Source organism: Lepisma saccharinum, chromosome 23, assembly GCF_977018435.1.
Source record: "Lepisma saccharinum chromosome 23, izLepSacc3.1, whole genome shotgun sequence".
In the NCBI taxonomy this organism is placed as follows: Eukaryota; Metazoa; Arthropoda; class Insecta; order Zygentoma; family Lepismatidae; genus Lepisma; species Lepisma saccharinum.
The window spans coordinates 51,654,198-51,667,944 of NC_139251.1; the positions used below are offsets into that span (position 1 = coordinate 51,654,198).

Here is a 13,747-nt window from a genome sequence, read left to right on the forward strand (position 1 = left end):
ACACTAACAATAACAAACCAACTTGAACCTTAATCCACAAAAAAAGCACTGGCAATATATATGATTTCAAGCATACTAAACTAAGAAGTCTGTTTTTCTCATTTCCCTGCGATTTTTTAACCAAATAAAACAATGTTTTTCTTCTTTTATTTCTTAATGAAAATTGTGTGATGAAAAAAATAAATGATATCTGGTAACAGGGCCTTCCCGATGGCACAGTGGCAGCATTGTCACCTTGTAACCAAGGGGTCCCAGGTTCGATACTCGATGGAGGCACATAGTGGTTAGGATCCTACTTTAAACTGTAGGTCCAGTCATGATTAGCCTTACTGTGCAAAAAGTGGACCTAAAACACCAACTCAATCAATCAATCAATCAATTTATATCTGGTAACTCTAGTAATAATGTTACAGGAAATGTTTACTGCATTTCTTGTGTATCGAAAGATGCAATTCTACATGAAGCATGTAGCATCACATTATAGCGTAAATACCTATATTCTTATTTCTTTTGTTATGTGGTCAAGATGCTGATGCAGCAGCTGACAGAATACAGCAATCATATGATACAAGTTACCTCAGTAGAACTATAACTATACACATTTTTGAGAGAATAATAAAATTGCTGAAATTTGTTTGCATTTATAGTTAACAATAAATTACATTTTATTTACTTTTTACAGGGTGTTAATGATGCAACACAAACCAAACTGAAACTTCTTGATCCAGAAGACTTAACAATTTCTGCAGTAATCAATAAAGAACAGGAAATAAAAAAATAAAACCATATGACTTTGTTCAAATTCTGTTTGTGTGTGTTGAAAGAAGACTTGCATATATGTAGGCCCGATATTTGTTTTCGATGACAAGTATCCACTCATCAAGGGTACTTAGTATATACTCCTCACATCCACATCTAGTTTGCTGTGAATAAGTGTTAATCTCAAAAGAGGATATAGGAGATATCATTTTATCTGCTCGAGGAGGAAGTCACGGATAAGGGAACCTTTTAGGTACAATAATATCCACTGATATAGTAGTGTGCTACCCCGAGACCCATGTAAGCTTTGCGTTAGGCCACAGGCCCATGAAAAGTAATTATTACACACTAGTAAGCAGTATATTGGTCCCACACGCAGGGATCAGGGCCCAGAGAACCATTTTCAAGCATGGTTCTCCCAGATTTAGCAGCATACAGAAAATAAGTTTGCTGCCTACAAACAACAAAGATGACACATGGACAAAAATCAGGTGCCCACCCCTCTCCCGAGTAAGGACAGTGTCCAATACCCATGGAACTGGAATAGTGGGGCATCAAGGCAGGAGAAGTCACTCAAAGCTTGTTTCATCCTCCAGGGATACTACAAGTAAATTCTTCGCCCTGAATTTGCGATTAAAATTATCCGATATGCCATCTGGTGAGATTTTCAGAACCACTCCATGTAGGACACTTCGCTGTGTTGAAGCCATTCAAAGCATGGGGAACACGCGAAAAAGTAACGTCTACTATTCAGTTTTTTGCCCTAAAACGTTTTGTGGGTCAGGACAAGTGAAAAGCTTACATGTGTCTTCCATCCCGTGGAATCAACAAAATTAAATTTGTAAATAAAGGGAAAACAGAACAGATTGGCAAGATTGGCATAACTGAAATGCAGCAAGGAAATTACGAAAAATGAACGAGTCTGTTCACTTTATTTTCCGAAAGATGATTTTATTACCATGAAAGTAAGTTTTAAATTGTTCTTTATGAATACAACATTTTTTTCTTTGAAAACGATGTAGTATGTATGTAATTTGGAACAGGTGCAAGTTGATTAAGTGCGAAGATGAAAATAGTTAGAGAATTAAATAATGTCTGTAATCATAAAGGTAAGTCAGAAAAAGGAAATAGACATGTTAATGTTGCTGTTCCATGCAGTAAGTTAATTTTCAGTGAAGACTGAAGATAGCCTCAATGAAATTGTTGTTGTTATTATTATTATTATTATCCTGTGTTGTTATTAAACCAGCCTGCCTCTTTGGAAAAAGAATTGCAAAGGCATGTTTACATCTTTCTCCTGCCAAGCTTTGCAATACAGGTGAATTGCTTTATTTTCTAATCATTTCTGAGAGCTCCAGTTACAACCAAGGTGCAGATGAAACAGCACTGCTTTGAAGAACCAGTGTGTATACATTAGTTTCGTCTGCATTTTCAGTGTTATTTTTGACTATCATAATTAAATGCTTCGCTCTCAGCACAGTTTCATCTTCATTATAGTTCCTGGAGTTCACATAGCATTTGCAATATTTAAAAATATCGCGTAATTTAAACGTTTCTTCCATCCCAGCAATGACAACACGCTGCTATTACGTACTACTGCTGAATGTAAACAAACATTTATCCTACATAGAGCAGCCATATTGGAGGCGACACTGGCTCTTAAGTGGTAATTTTAATCGCGAATTGGAATGAAAATTCTTTGACACCTGATTCGCCCGCCACCTACACTGTACTCTTCCCACATTAAATACATAAACACTTCCACTTCACGTAGGCTATTTTGCACCAGTCACTTTATACGGGGTCCAGCCCCTTACTAGAAATAAAATAGCATAACTGTAATGTCGTGTCGTAACCAAAATATTCTGACCGGCTAAAAGCTGAGGCTGTAAAGAGACACTCAGCACACATAAGGACAACATACAGAATTATACTGGCCATAGGGCCAGTCACCAGAATCTTAGTCTGCAAAATGCAGTCCAGTGTGTACTATGTGGAAGTGAGGTTGACAATTGGGTGTACTATGTGGAAGGTCACCCCTTACACCCCTTGAATCTCTGAAGATGAGAGTGACGTTAGCTCTCGAAAGCTCAGAAGCCTATCCAGAAATCACCTGGTTGATATTCCCGAGAAAACCTCTTCAAAATTCTTCTGTTTGGAAGACATTCATATATGGGCCACATTGTGACTGTGATTCAGTGTAAAGTGACCATAGCCCTATAAATAATAATAGTGTGTAATATTGTCAATCCAGGGTGCAGATTGCTGAAGACATGTGGGGAACAAACCATATAAACTATTTAATTTGAATCCATCTCCTGAATATGTGTGCGATTCTTATCAACATTTTGTGCTTACAAAGTACGAGGTTTGGCTAGAAAAAAAAACGGATTGATGTTGCTATTGGCAAACAACGAATGCGCGAAGGTTGAGCAATGCATGATTCTATACTACCATACCCTGCCTACAGAATGACTAATTGCCCTGGGTGCAGGCCTCTCAGTTTCGCTGTGGCATTTGGACAAAGCGGAAAGTGCATCTGTGCTCCGTCGGAAAAATGCTGAGTATTAAAATGGAACAGCGTGTCAATATGAAGTTCCTTTACAAACTGGGGAAATCCCCAACAGAAGCGTACGACATGTTAAAATCTGTGTACGGGGATGAGTGTTTATCACGCACACAAGTGTTTGAGTGGTTTAAACGGTTTAAAGAAGGACAGGAAATGATCCAAGACAACCCACGTTCAGGACGACCATGCACGTCGAAAATGGAAACAAACATTGGAACAGAAGGAAGCTCGAGTGAACATTTGTACGGACACTTTGAAGAACATTGAAACAGACCCTACATTTTTAGAGAGAGTGAAAACCTGTGATGAATCGTGGTTTTTCACGTACGACCCTGCCACAAAGCGCCAATCAATGCATTGGAAGACCCCCGAGTTCGCCACGTCACAAGAAAGCTCGCATGAGCAAGTCCAAATTCAAAGCCATGATGATTGTCTTTTTCGACATTCGAGGCATTGTGTACATTCATTGGGTACCCGAGGGTCAAACTGTAAACCAACATCATTACATTAATGTGCTGAAAACCCTTCGTGAGCGAGTAAGAAGACGACGACCTGATTTGTGGCAACGGAAGTCATGGATTCTGCACCAAGACAATGCTCCTGTCCATACGGCCCTGTCAGTGAAGACATTTTTGGCTAAATATGGCATCCCAGTGTTAGAACATCTGCTGTATTCACCGGACCTTGCTTCCTGTGACTTCTTTTTATTCCCCAGAGTGAAGTTCGCCCTAAAAGGAACCAGATTTGAGACAGTAGAAGCTGTGCAAAGAAAAGCGACGGATGTAATGAACATGATCTCCGAAAATGACTGGCAACACTGCTTCCAGCAAAGGAAAATTCGTATGGAGCGGTGTACAGATCGTGCAGGGGAGTACTTTGAAGGAGAGAAAGTTCCTGTTGTACAAAATGCCGAATAAAATATTTCATAGCATCAGTCCGGTTTTTTTCTAGCCAAACCTCGTATATCACAAATGAATGTGTCTTTCCTGGAGAATTTGTTCGAACATCCATTATTCTACTGGTGCAAATTTGCATTGGTAACACTAAGAAAATGTACAAGGCATTTGCCTCATTGTATAAATATTTCACTAGGCCAATCATTGGTCCCATCTCCATATCAATAAAATGTTTGGGACAATAATGAAAACAAATGAGCTGGAAGAAATCAATGAGTACAGAAATATATATTCATAAAAATGCTAACTGATTAATTCCAATAAGTATGTGTACACTGCACCCAGGGTTCGATCTTGCTAGAGAGATTGATTGATTTGCCTTATTTTACTTCGCTTTTTGTGCTACTTTTGGCTAATTTGTGAAGATGAGGATGAGTGATGATATGATGAAATTGGTGAATGGACACTCACAAACATCCATGCCCAGGCCAGGATTTGAATCCGGGACAACTAGTGTCATAGCATGGTATGCTAACCAATAAGAAACGGGGGCCGGCTGGCTAGAGAGAAGTAAGGGTTAGAAGAGTATAGATCGACCACAAGGAAAAAAACCTTGGGACGAAAAGTCCCCACGCAGCTTTCCCTTCTTCCCTCCACCTCGGGCCATAAGGAAGCATGGTCCACTCTCCCCCTTCCTACTCGCAGGGGTACGGTGCACAGGAGTCGCTGGTCTGCGCAGGTTGTTTTGTTCGTGGTTCCACTATAGCACATTTGTTCTTGAAATGGGAAAACCAACAAATTTTCACATATAAAACTATGAATAATTATGATTAACAGTATGATAAACTTTATCATGTTTGAACTAGCATTTTTTAGTGTATAGTGTGTATAAATTGCATCCTGTTTTGAGAAAGTTTCATTCTAATAAAATACTTCTCTTGGAGTTTCGCTAAGGACAGAAACGTGAGTATCGAGACATACATGTAAATTCCTAGGTCCCCACCCACCATGATAATCATTATTATCAGAACAGAACAAACAGGTTGAAGCACTGCTTAACATTACTTTCTCCAGTATTGTTTGGACTGGCTGGCCACTAATCAGTGAAACATGTGCATGCATCATCTAAATGCGAAGACTCAACTGAGAGTTATAGGATAGTAACAAGTCAAATCACAAATGTGTAATTAGTGCACAAAAGAAGACCTTGGATACCAGTAGCTTTTGCGAGGTATGTATTGCTAATGAAGAAAAAAATATTGAAGATTAGGCACACACAGGAGATGTACAGGGGTTGGACAAAAATATGGAAACACCACGACATCGGAACGGGTGATATCAATGCAAGTTTTCCACTTAAAATCGGACGTGGTGAGACATTCTTTTGTTTTGTGCTTTGAGATAGGACCCTCATGGACTGGTAGGAGTTGACAGTTGCGCTGTAAATAGCATGCAGTGCAGTCGACACTGAATCATGTCTGAGCTGACAGTGTTTCAAAAAGGGCAAATTGTTGGTGGCCCCTTGCAGCCGCCTCTGTTACCAAAGTAGCCATGTCATTTGGTATATCGAGAGGGACTCTATCCAATATCATGATGACATAATAGTGTGTGCGGAAAGACATCATCAGATACACACCTGCGTGGATGAAAATGTACACTGAGTGACAGAGCCAGAAGGACACTGAGGAGGATTGTGACCATGTTTTGCCTGAAGAATGGTGCAAAATCCCATTATCCACCATCCAGGACTTGTATTTGTCCATTCATCGGAGACTGCAGGCTGTTTGGAAGCTAAAGGCAGTCCAGCACCTTATCAGCTACAGCATTCCTGCTTTTCTTCGCAGGTGTTTCCATATTCTTGTCCAACCCCTGTACAGTGGGATCCATGAGTATTACCGTGAAAATTGTCCATCACCATGTTCGTGCACTTTATTTGACCCAATAAGTTTTTCAAGAATTGAAATAAAACCCAAAACAAGCTGTTGACAACTTCTGCACCAGCATGCTTAAAAATCCATTGCTTAAAACCATATAGGATGTAAGAGAAACATTAATGAAAAAGTGATGGACAATTTGAAAAGTAATACTCATGAATCCTACTGTACTACGTACAAATTTTCAGTAAAAAATGCAGGCTCGACCAGGACTCGAATCTTCAATAATTAACATCTCTACACTGGGAGGAATCAGGCAACGTCGAAGTCTATTGTGTTTCAAAGGCAACAGATACCATTGTGGTAGCACCACGCAGGTAAAACAACGACGACAGAAAATCAGGTGAGTCCAGGCCGGTTTGGTAGCACAGAGCAACGCCATGGTATACAAGAGACCCGGGTTCGAGTACTGGTCAAGCCTGCATTTTTCGCTGAACATTTCTACGGAGAAACTTAACTTGACTGTGAAATAGTAAACGGTTTTTAGAATTTTAAAGGTTTTTACGTTATTAAATTTATACAGAAGGACAAGTAAGTTTGTATAATAGGTTTTAACTTAACTTAAGCACGTAAATTGACAGTGTGTAGTCGATCTTCCTATACTTTTTAACCCCGCTCACATTTCACCTAACCTTTGACCCTGTTGACTATGGAATAAATATTTTGATGAAGCAATGACTTTATGAATTGCTTATAACACCGAGACCTGAAGAAGAGCGAAGTTATCTCTCGAAACGTCGTAATTGAAGAAAACATATCACACTCGCAAAAACATAAGTAAAATTGAATTTATATTGTTAATCTTGTGAGTAATTCGCACATAGTAAATAAGAACGTCTAGAATATGAATCAGTAATCTAGAATCCCACTCAAATAGACTTAAGTCATAGACTAGAACGTATCCATTCAAAGTTCCTTAGATACCTGAAATTCAAAATTGTGGAGAATATTCAATATTCGATTCATACAATAATCTAGTTTCAGAGAACAACTTCAGCAAACTAGCACTCCGGAGACAAGTAAATGACCTGCTCTTTTTGTATAAAGTAATAATAAACAGTATAATAGATGATTCCAACTTGTTATCAGCTGTATCATTCGATGTCCCAGTTTCCAAAAGGCGTCCCAAGCACAAAATCTTTCATTCCCAGAGAGCGAAAACGTCATTTCTTTCTACCTCTCCGGTCTGTAGAGCGTGTAACTTTTTCAACACAATTACAAGTGTAAATAACACAATCGATTTTTTTGCAACGAGTTTATACAATTTTAAAAATACTATTCCTGGAACACTGAAGTGAATCTATTGTAGTAATATTATGTAATTAGAGCACTATAATTGGGCTCGGCCTGTTGGGCCCTATTAATAAAATAAATACCTTCTACCTTCTAATTTAATTATGTGTAATACTTGAATTTTTATCCAAATGACAAGTCTAGATGGTTGACTCACATGATAGAAAAAGGTTACAGCATTTCATTTAATTCCAAAAATTAAGATTCAGGAGCACTTGGAATGCCCCACCTGCAATTGTACAGGACATCTCCTGCCTGGCACCTGTTTGTTTTGTCTACTGCCCTGCTGCAGGTTGCGACACCAGAGGTTTGTTGTTAAAAAAACAACACAATACGAAACACTTTAAAAGTTTGTCCAAGATATCAACTCCATCTCGGAGTCATCATAAGGGCTGGTCGAGAGAGAGCACAGAAATCACTGTCGAGGTTCCAATTAAGTTGCTTGCCGTGTCTTCCAGAATATGTCATTGTGATCTGACAGTATTGGTAATCTCTGATCGAGAGACAGCGAAGAAGACAAGGTCGAGGTTCCAATGATGCTACTTGCTGTGTCTGCTATTTGATTTGATTTATTTTACTTCGCTTTTTGTGCCACTTTTGGCTAATTTGCGAAGATGGGAATGAGTGATTATATGAAATTGATGGACATTCACAAACATCAATGTCCAGGCTGGGATTCGAACCCGGGACCCCTGGCATCATAGTGCGATGTGCTAACCACTCCTCCAAGGGAGCCAGCTGTGTCTGCTGTTCTGGCAATGCCATCTTCTGGCAGACACAACATTTTTCATTTAAAGAAAAAGGAAAACAGACAAGAGGAAGGGATTATCTACGAAGTGAAATGTAAAGAATGTCCGAGTGTGTACATAGGAGAAACAAAAAAGAGACTGAAAGATAGGTTGAAACAACATAGGGATGATGTACAACTTAAGAGAGAGAGAAATGCAATATTTAAACACACGAGAGAAACAGGACATGACATAGAGTGGGATGAGGCTAAGCAGATAGGAAGGGAGAAGAGAATGCTAGTGAGAAAATGGAAGGAGACCAATGAAAGAGAGAAGAAAGGTGAAGAAGACACAATGAACTGGAATGGGGGACTGAAGTTAAACAAAGAATGGAAGAAGGTGTTAGAAAGAGTGGAAAGGACAAGAGAGAAAGAGGAGAAGAAAAAAGAAGAATGAAGGAAAGAGAGCGTGAGATAAAGAGTCCAACCACATTCTAGATGGAAGAAAATATGTTTAGCCTTTTAGGTGAAAGTACAGTTGACAAGGGAAAGTCACCTGCTAGAATGTTCCAGAACAACTTTCTAATAGTCTGGAAGGGAGTAATGTTTGTGTATATATATCGTCCTGTTTTTCTATCTTGTTACATTTGTACTTGGTGCAGAGTCTGAAGAGGACCTTGCTAGAAGGTTGAAACGTTACATTTAGTTTATGTTTTTATAATAAAATAAATTACTGCCTTGGTCAGCATATTGAATTTTTCATATCATGGAAACAAGGCTTAATGGTGTTATAATTGAACGTATTAAGCGGGAAAACGAATAATGCACTTTCTTGTTATTCACCCTACCTTACATTTGAAGCAATGAACTTATGCTGACCATCTAATGACCAACGGAAGATGCAATGAAAATATGTAAGCGTTTTTCTTCATAATATTTAGACTTGATCAAAAAATCAATATAAAGAGGCTAGTTGTAAGACTTGATAAAAACATACAGTCAACTCTCGATTTAACGACCTTTCACAGTTCCCGGGAAAAGGGTCGTTATTTCGAAGGGGTCGTTATTGGAATTTGCCCCAGTTTTCTGCTTAAACGGAGCTCAAACGGACACAAAGATGCCTAGGAGATGGTAACACCATTTATCCTGGTAGTTATACAACCTGTTATGCACAGGACGCGTGTTGTGAGAAGAAAAATAGAACATGAAAACGTTTTCACAAAAAATAATTTAAAATAATGTTACTTTCTTTCAATTGTGCACAGTCGTTGCTTTTCCAGGAAATTCTTACAATTATAGTTCATGAGAAACCCGTTTGCACCGAGACCTATGGAAAGGAAAACAATCTTTCGTTTATTGCAAGCGAAACTCGAAGAAACTTGACACCAGTCACACTGGCGCCAGCAAAAGTCTGGAGATAATCGGGCAGAATGAATGTTGGATTTTATAGGGGTTTACTAGAGCATTGTCTGTTACAAGATTAACTGGTAAGATTAGATCTCTCTGGAGAAACAACACAACCTTTCTAGGCACCAGACAAAAAAAAAAAAAAAAAAGCAGGGATGTAATTTTCGTTCTGGTTCAGCTGTGTAAAGTACATCGCAAAAAAAAAACACGTTTTCTTTGCTTCAATCTACTTCATTCACCCTCCCCCCCCCTCCCCATTCAAGAGAGCAGTCCAACCTCCTTCCTTGACTTGCATTGTAATCCAGTGTGAAAAAGGAAACTCGCAACTTGCGATCTGTCTTCACCCAGTGTGTATTCTAGGACACGTCATTAAACAGCGTCCCAGTCGAAAGTCGTTTAGGTTTGGAATTGAATTTCACTTTAAACTGTATATTTAGTCCCGATTAGCCCATCAGCATAAAATGAACTGAAAACAAGCTTTATGAATCTGTGCATTTTTACATATCAGAATGGTAGATCGTTATTTACTCTCACGTTAATCGATGATTTAATGTTGGATTTAGGAGTATTCTCGATGTCAAACACCCACTCCTCCAAAAGTTTTCCCCTTGAATGTCTTTTTAATGGATCTCAGCGACCATTCAGCACTTTTTTTTTTTTCACATGAATGGTTCTGAAAAAAAGCGGATGCGAATTAAATTTACAGTTTTGCTTATCAGAAGGCGCAGAACATGAAGTTATTTTAACTCTTGTTTTCCTTTCTGGAGATCGAATTTCGTTATCGTCAAATCAAAACAGCTTTGCGAGATTCAAAACAATAACTTTTTCCTTCGTGCTGGATGAGTCATTGCTGTTACCGGCAAGCAAGAGCTTTGCAGCCGCTAGACAAAACACTGGCGCCAGCTGCATCGTAAAAACAAGAAGACCGGCTGGAAGTTCAAGCAACAGGTGGCGGAAGGGAAAAATCCCAGCATTTTAAAGATAATGCAACTGTCGAAGACTGAACTTTTAACAGCAGTGTAAAGAAGAAAGAAATGACCCTTGCTTTACGTTTTACCATGCAACAGACAATAATGCGGGTAATATTTCCTATGCAGACAACAGCATACAGAAAAAGACCTGAATTCTGCAATTATCAACATTGCCGTGTACACCAGTGGCGGAGAATAAGCTGGGAAAAAGGGAGGGGAATTTTTTTTTTTTTTTTTTTTTTTCAAAAATATATCCAGAACTGGTTGTCCCATTTTAGACGTCAAAGGAAAGGAAGAGGGGTGGGTCCACTTCCACCCTCGCCTGTAATCAGCCCATGTGCACACACGAGCAAGAAAATCGCCCCTCCCCCCCTTTGCTGACAGGAAAAAAAGGGAGAAGTCAGTCAGCCAACGGAACACTTTTTTGGCAGATATTACGACACAATTAGGAAAACGTATGAAGTGGGAAACGGGAGTTATGATGCACGTAAGATCGAAGTAAACTTTTGTGGAAACCTGGAAGACAACGCATTAAGCAGGTTGACGATCTTTAGTTTGCCTATGTGGCTTTGATCATCTCTAACAGTTTCGCTTTTTTATGAAGTGTTGCAGTTAACAAAGAACACGTTTTGAATGAAAGCGTTTACTGGAAGTTGTCGGTTACAAGGCCGAGAGTTGCTCACTCACGGGAACCTACTGAAATCTAGGTCAGAGCTGGACAGATGGGCCAGACTTCCAGGCGCCACGCATCTGTATTTTGGAACATTCCTGCGATCTTATCTCTGAAGGTGGTGTATTTATCGATGAAAGAGCTTGACCTGCCATACACATTGGCAAAGACTGCAAGTCCAGCAGCCATTTCGGGCTGCTTCCCCCCCCCCCCCCCCTCACCTACGAGATTTCAGCAGCTCTTAGGACAAGGAAACAAGTCAAGGTCAATTTAAAATAACATCCAAGCACATTTGATCTTCTCTTCTTGCGTATCAAAGAGAAAGCGTGGCAAAACAAGCCTGGCATGTTGGGTATCGGCCATCGGGTGCAGGGTAACATTGGTGCGCTTGAGGGAGGGGAGGGTAGAGGTCAAGTGCTATTGGTTTTCACTCAAGCATGGTGTGGTGGTGTCTATTTTTAGTTCAGACCCAATTGTGAGCGGTAGAGCGCTCGTGAAGGGAATGAATGGGGAAAAAAACAATGCATTTTTTGGCCGATTTCCTTCAATTTTTCAACTTTTTTCCAAATTTTTCAACTTTTTTCTAAATTTTTCACGGTTCCCGGGAAAAGGGTCGTTACTTCGAGGGGGTCGTTATACCCGGGGTCGTAGAATCCAGAGTTGACTGTATGTGTTTCAAATACCATACACATATCTTCTTTCTAATAAAATATATAAGAGCACAGGGTAAAAGAGATTCAATAAAAATATTTAAGAGTTTAGTGTTACATACAAATTTATGCTCGCAAGTAAATCCATTCACACTGCACACATTTAGTCATAGCTATTAACAATCACTGTTTTTGTTCATTATTCACTTGGTTCTAGTTGTTTGGTTCTTTTACATATAAGCAATTGTACAAATGCTCAAGGCACAGGTGTCGGTTGCTTAGTAACTCACTCCTGTGGCCCCAAAAGCTAATTTACTACACACGGCACTGTATTAAAAATATACACAGCAAATGCGTTGAATGTGTCAGGATGGATCTATATTACATGCTTCACCTTCATTGTAAAAAATAAGAAGTACAATAAAATAAAAATTGTATCGAATATATCTCTCCCAGAATTCAAAAGCGATTTCATTGATTACAAATAAAAATCACACAGTGACTTGCGTAAATGTAGAGACGCATGTTCTCTTTACAGAAGATAAAATGAAACGAATGAGGATGCCAGCAAAGTTCATGCAAATATTTCCACAGACTGGGGAACAAGACTGCATCCTTGTAAAAACACATACGTGAGCAGCAAAGGTTGGCAAATGTATACTTTTACCACTTGATGCATATCGTTCCATTTCTACGATAATCGCAAATAAAAGACAAGTGATCACATGTTAATTTGAGGCACGTAATGTAAACCTTCGATCACTTCATATTACTTACAAAGGTGCTTTAATTGCATTGTGTTTCTGTTCACAGGCTGCTTTGTAAGTTTTAGGTATAGCCTTTATTCATTCACGGACATGTTCTGGAAGTTGATTGCCAATCTTGATTTCCTCTTCTTCTCGATGACTGGCTGACCAGCTACCTGCGCTTCCGATGACGTCGACGCTGCCGGACTCTTGGCTTGGTCCTTCTTCACAGATTTATTTGACTCCTGCACACGAGAGCTCGACACTATGGCACTCGCTACAGATGCTTGCGGCGTTCCTGCACCGGCACCGCCAGCTCCACCATCAGTTCCTGAGGATTCTTTCTGCGGAGTCTTGCGTTGCACTTGCAGAGGAACAAATTGTAATCCCTGATGCTCTTGAGGCGAATTATGCAAATTCTGCTTGTGGCTTTGTGAATGCCAAATTTTCATTGGCTGGGAATCGCGTGGTCTTCCTTGGTTCGGTGATTGGTTATGATGTTTATATGAAGATTGGCGAGAAGCATTGTCATAGCTACTGTAGCTTTCTTGTGCACATGCTCTTCTCCAATCCATGATGTTATCAGCTGTGAAAAAAGAAAGGAGACATGCATTTTATTCCCAATATAAGAGAGAACTGCAATCTCAGTGCACTCTGCCAGATTCATATGAAGTAAAATTGTGACTCAGCTGGTACTACTTGCTGATGTTGATGGCTGAACACTAACAATTACACGTTGTGTTCAGAATATTTATATAAATACAGGGTGTCTGAAAAATCATGCAACAGAGACTTTGAATGTATGTACCTATGTACAAAAAGAGATAGACATAAACCTTTGTCAATTTGAATTTCCTTTAACATTAAACAAGAAAACAATTGTCTACATTAATGTTCAGCATGGGAATACAGCCACTAAGATGTAAAAAAAAGTTTTTGTATTAAGTACATAAAAATCATAGATAAACGACAGCTAGCTTGTAAAAAATGTTTAATATGTATGGATGGCCTCAGAGTATTTATTGAACTGATAATTGAAAAAAACCTGGATATTTCCTTGAAATAACAATGTGTACTGACAACATTGGTCATGCCAAAATGGAAAAATGGCTTCGTTATTCAATC

The 13,747-nt window shown here is 39.2% G+C and overlaps 2 protein-coding genes across 6 annotated transcripts in view; one reads left to right on the forward strand and one right to left on the reverse strand.

Annotated features, from left to right (window-relative positions):
• Positions 1–786, forward strand: part of LOC146005270 (sodium-coupled monocarboxylate transporter 1-like) — a 64,433-nt gene extending 63,647 nt beyond the window's left edge. For both annotated transcript variants that reach the window (XM_083144383.1, XM_083144384.1), the window contains exon 15: positions 683–786. In XM_083144383.1, coding sequence (XP_083000509.1) covers positions 683–781 — 99 coding nt within the window. In that variant the 3' untranslated portion in view covers positions 782–786. The remainder of the gene's footprint in view (positions 1–682) is intronic.
• An 11,203-nt stretch (positions 787–11,989) lies between these two features.
• Positions 11,990–13,747, reverse strand: part of pcm (5'-3' exoribonuclease pacman) — a 137,471-nt gene continuing 135,713 nt past the window's right edge. For all 4 annotated transcript variants that reach the window (XM_083109975.1, XM_083109973.1, XM_083109974.1 and 1 more), the window contains one exon: positions 11,990–13,208. In XM_083109975.1, the coding sequence (XP_082966101.1) occupies positions 12,718–13,208 (491 nt within the window). In that variant the 3' untranslated portion in view covers positions 11,990–12,717. The remainder of the gene's footprint in view (positions 13,209–13,747) is intronic.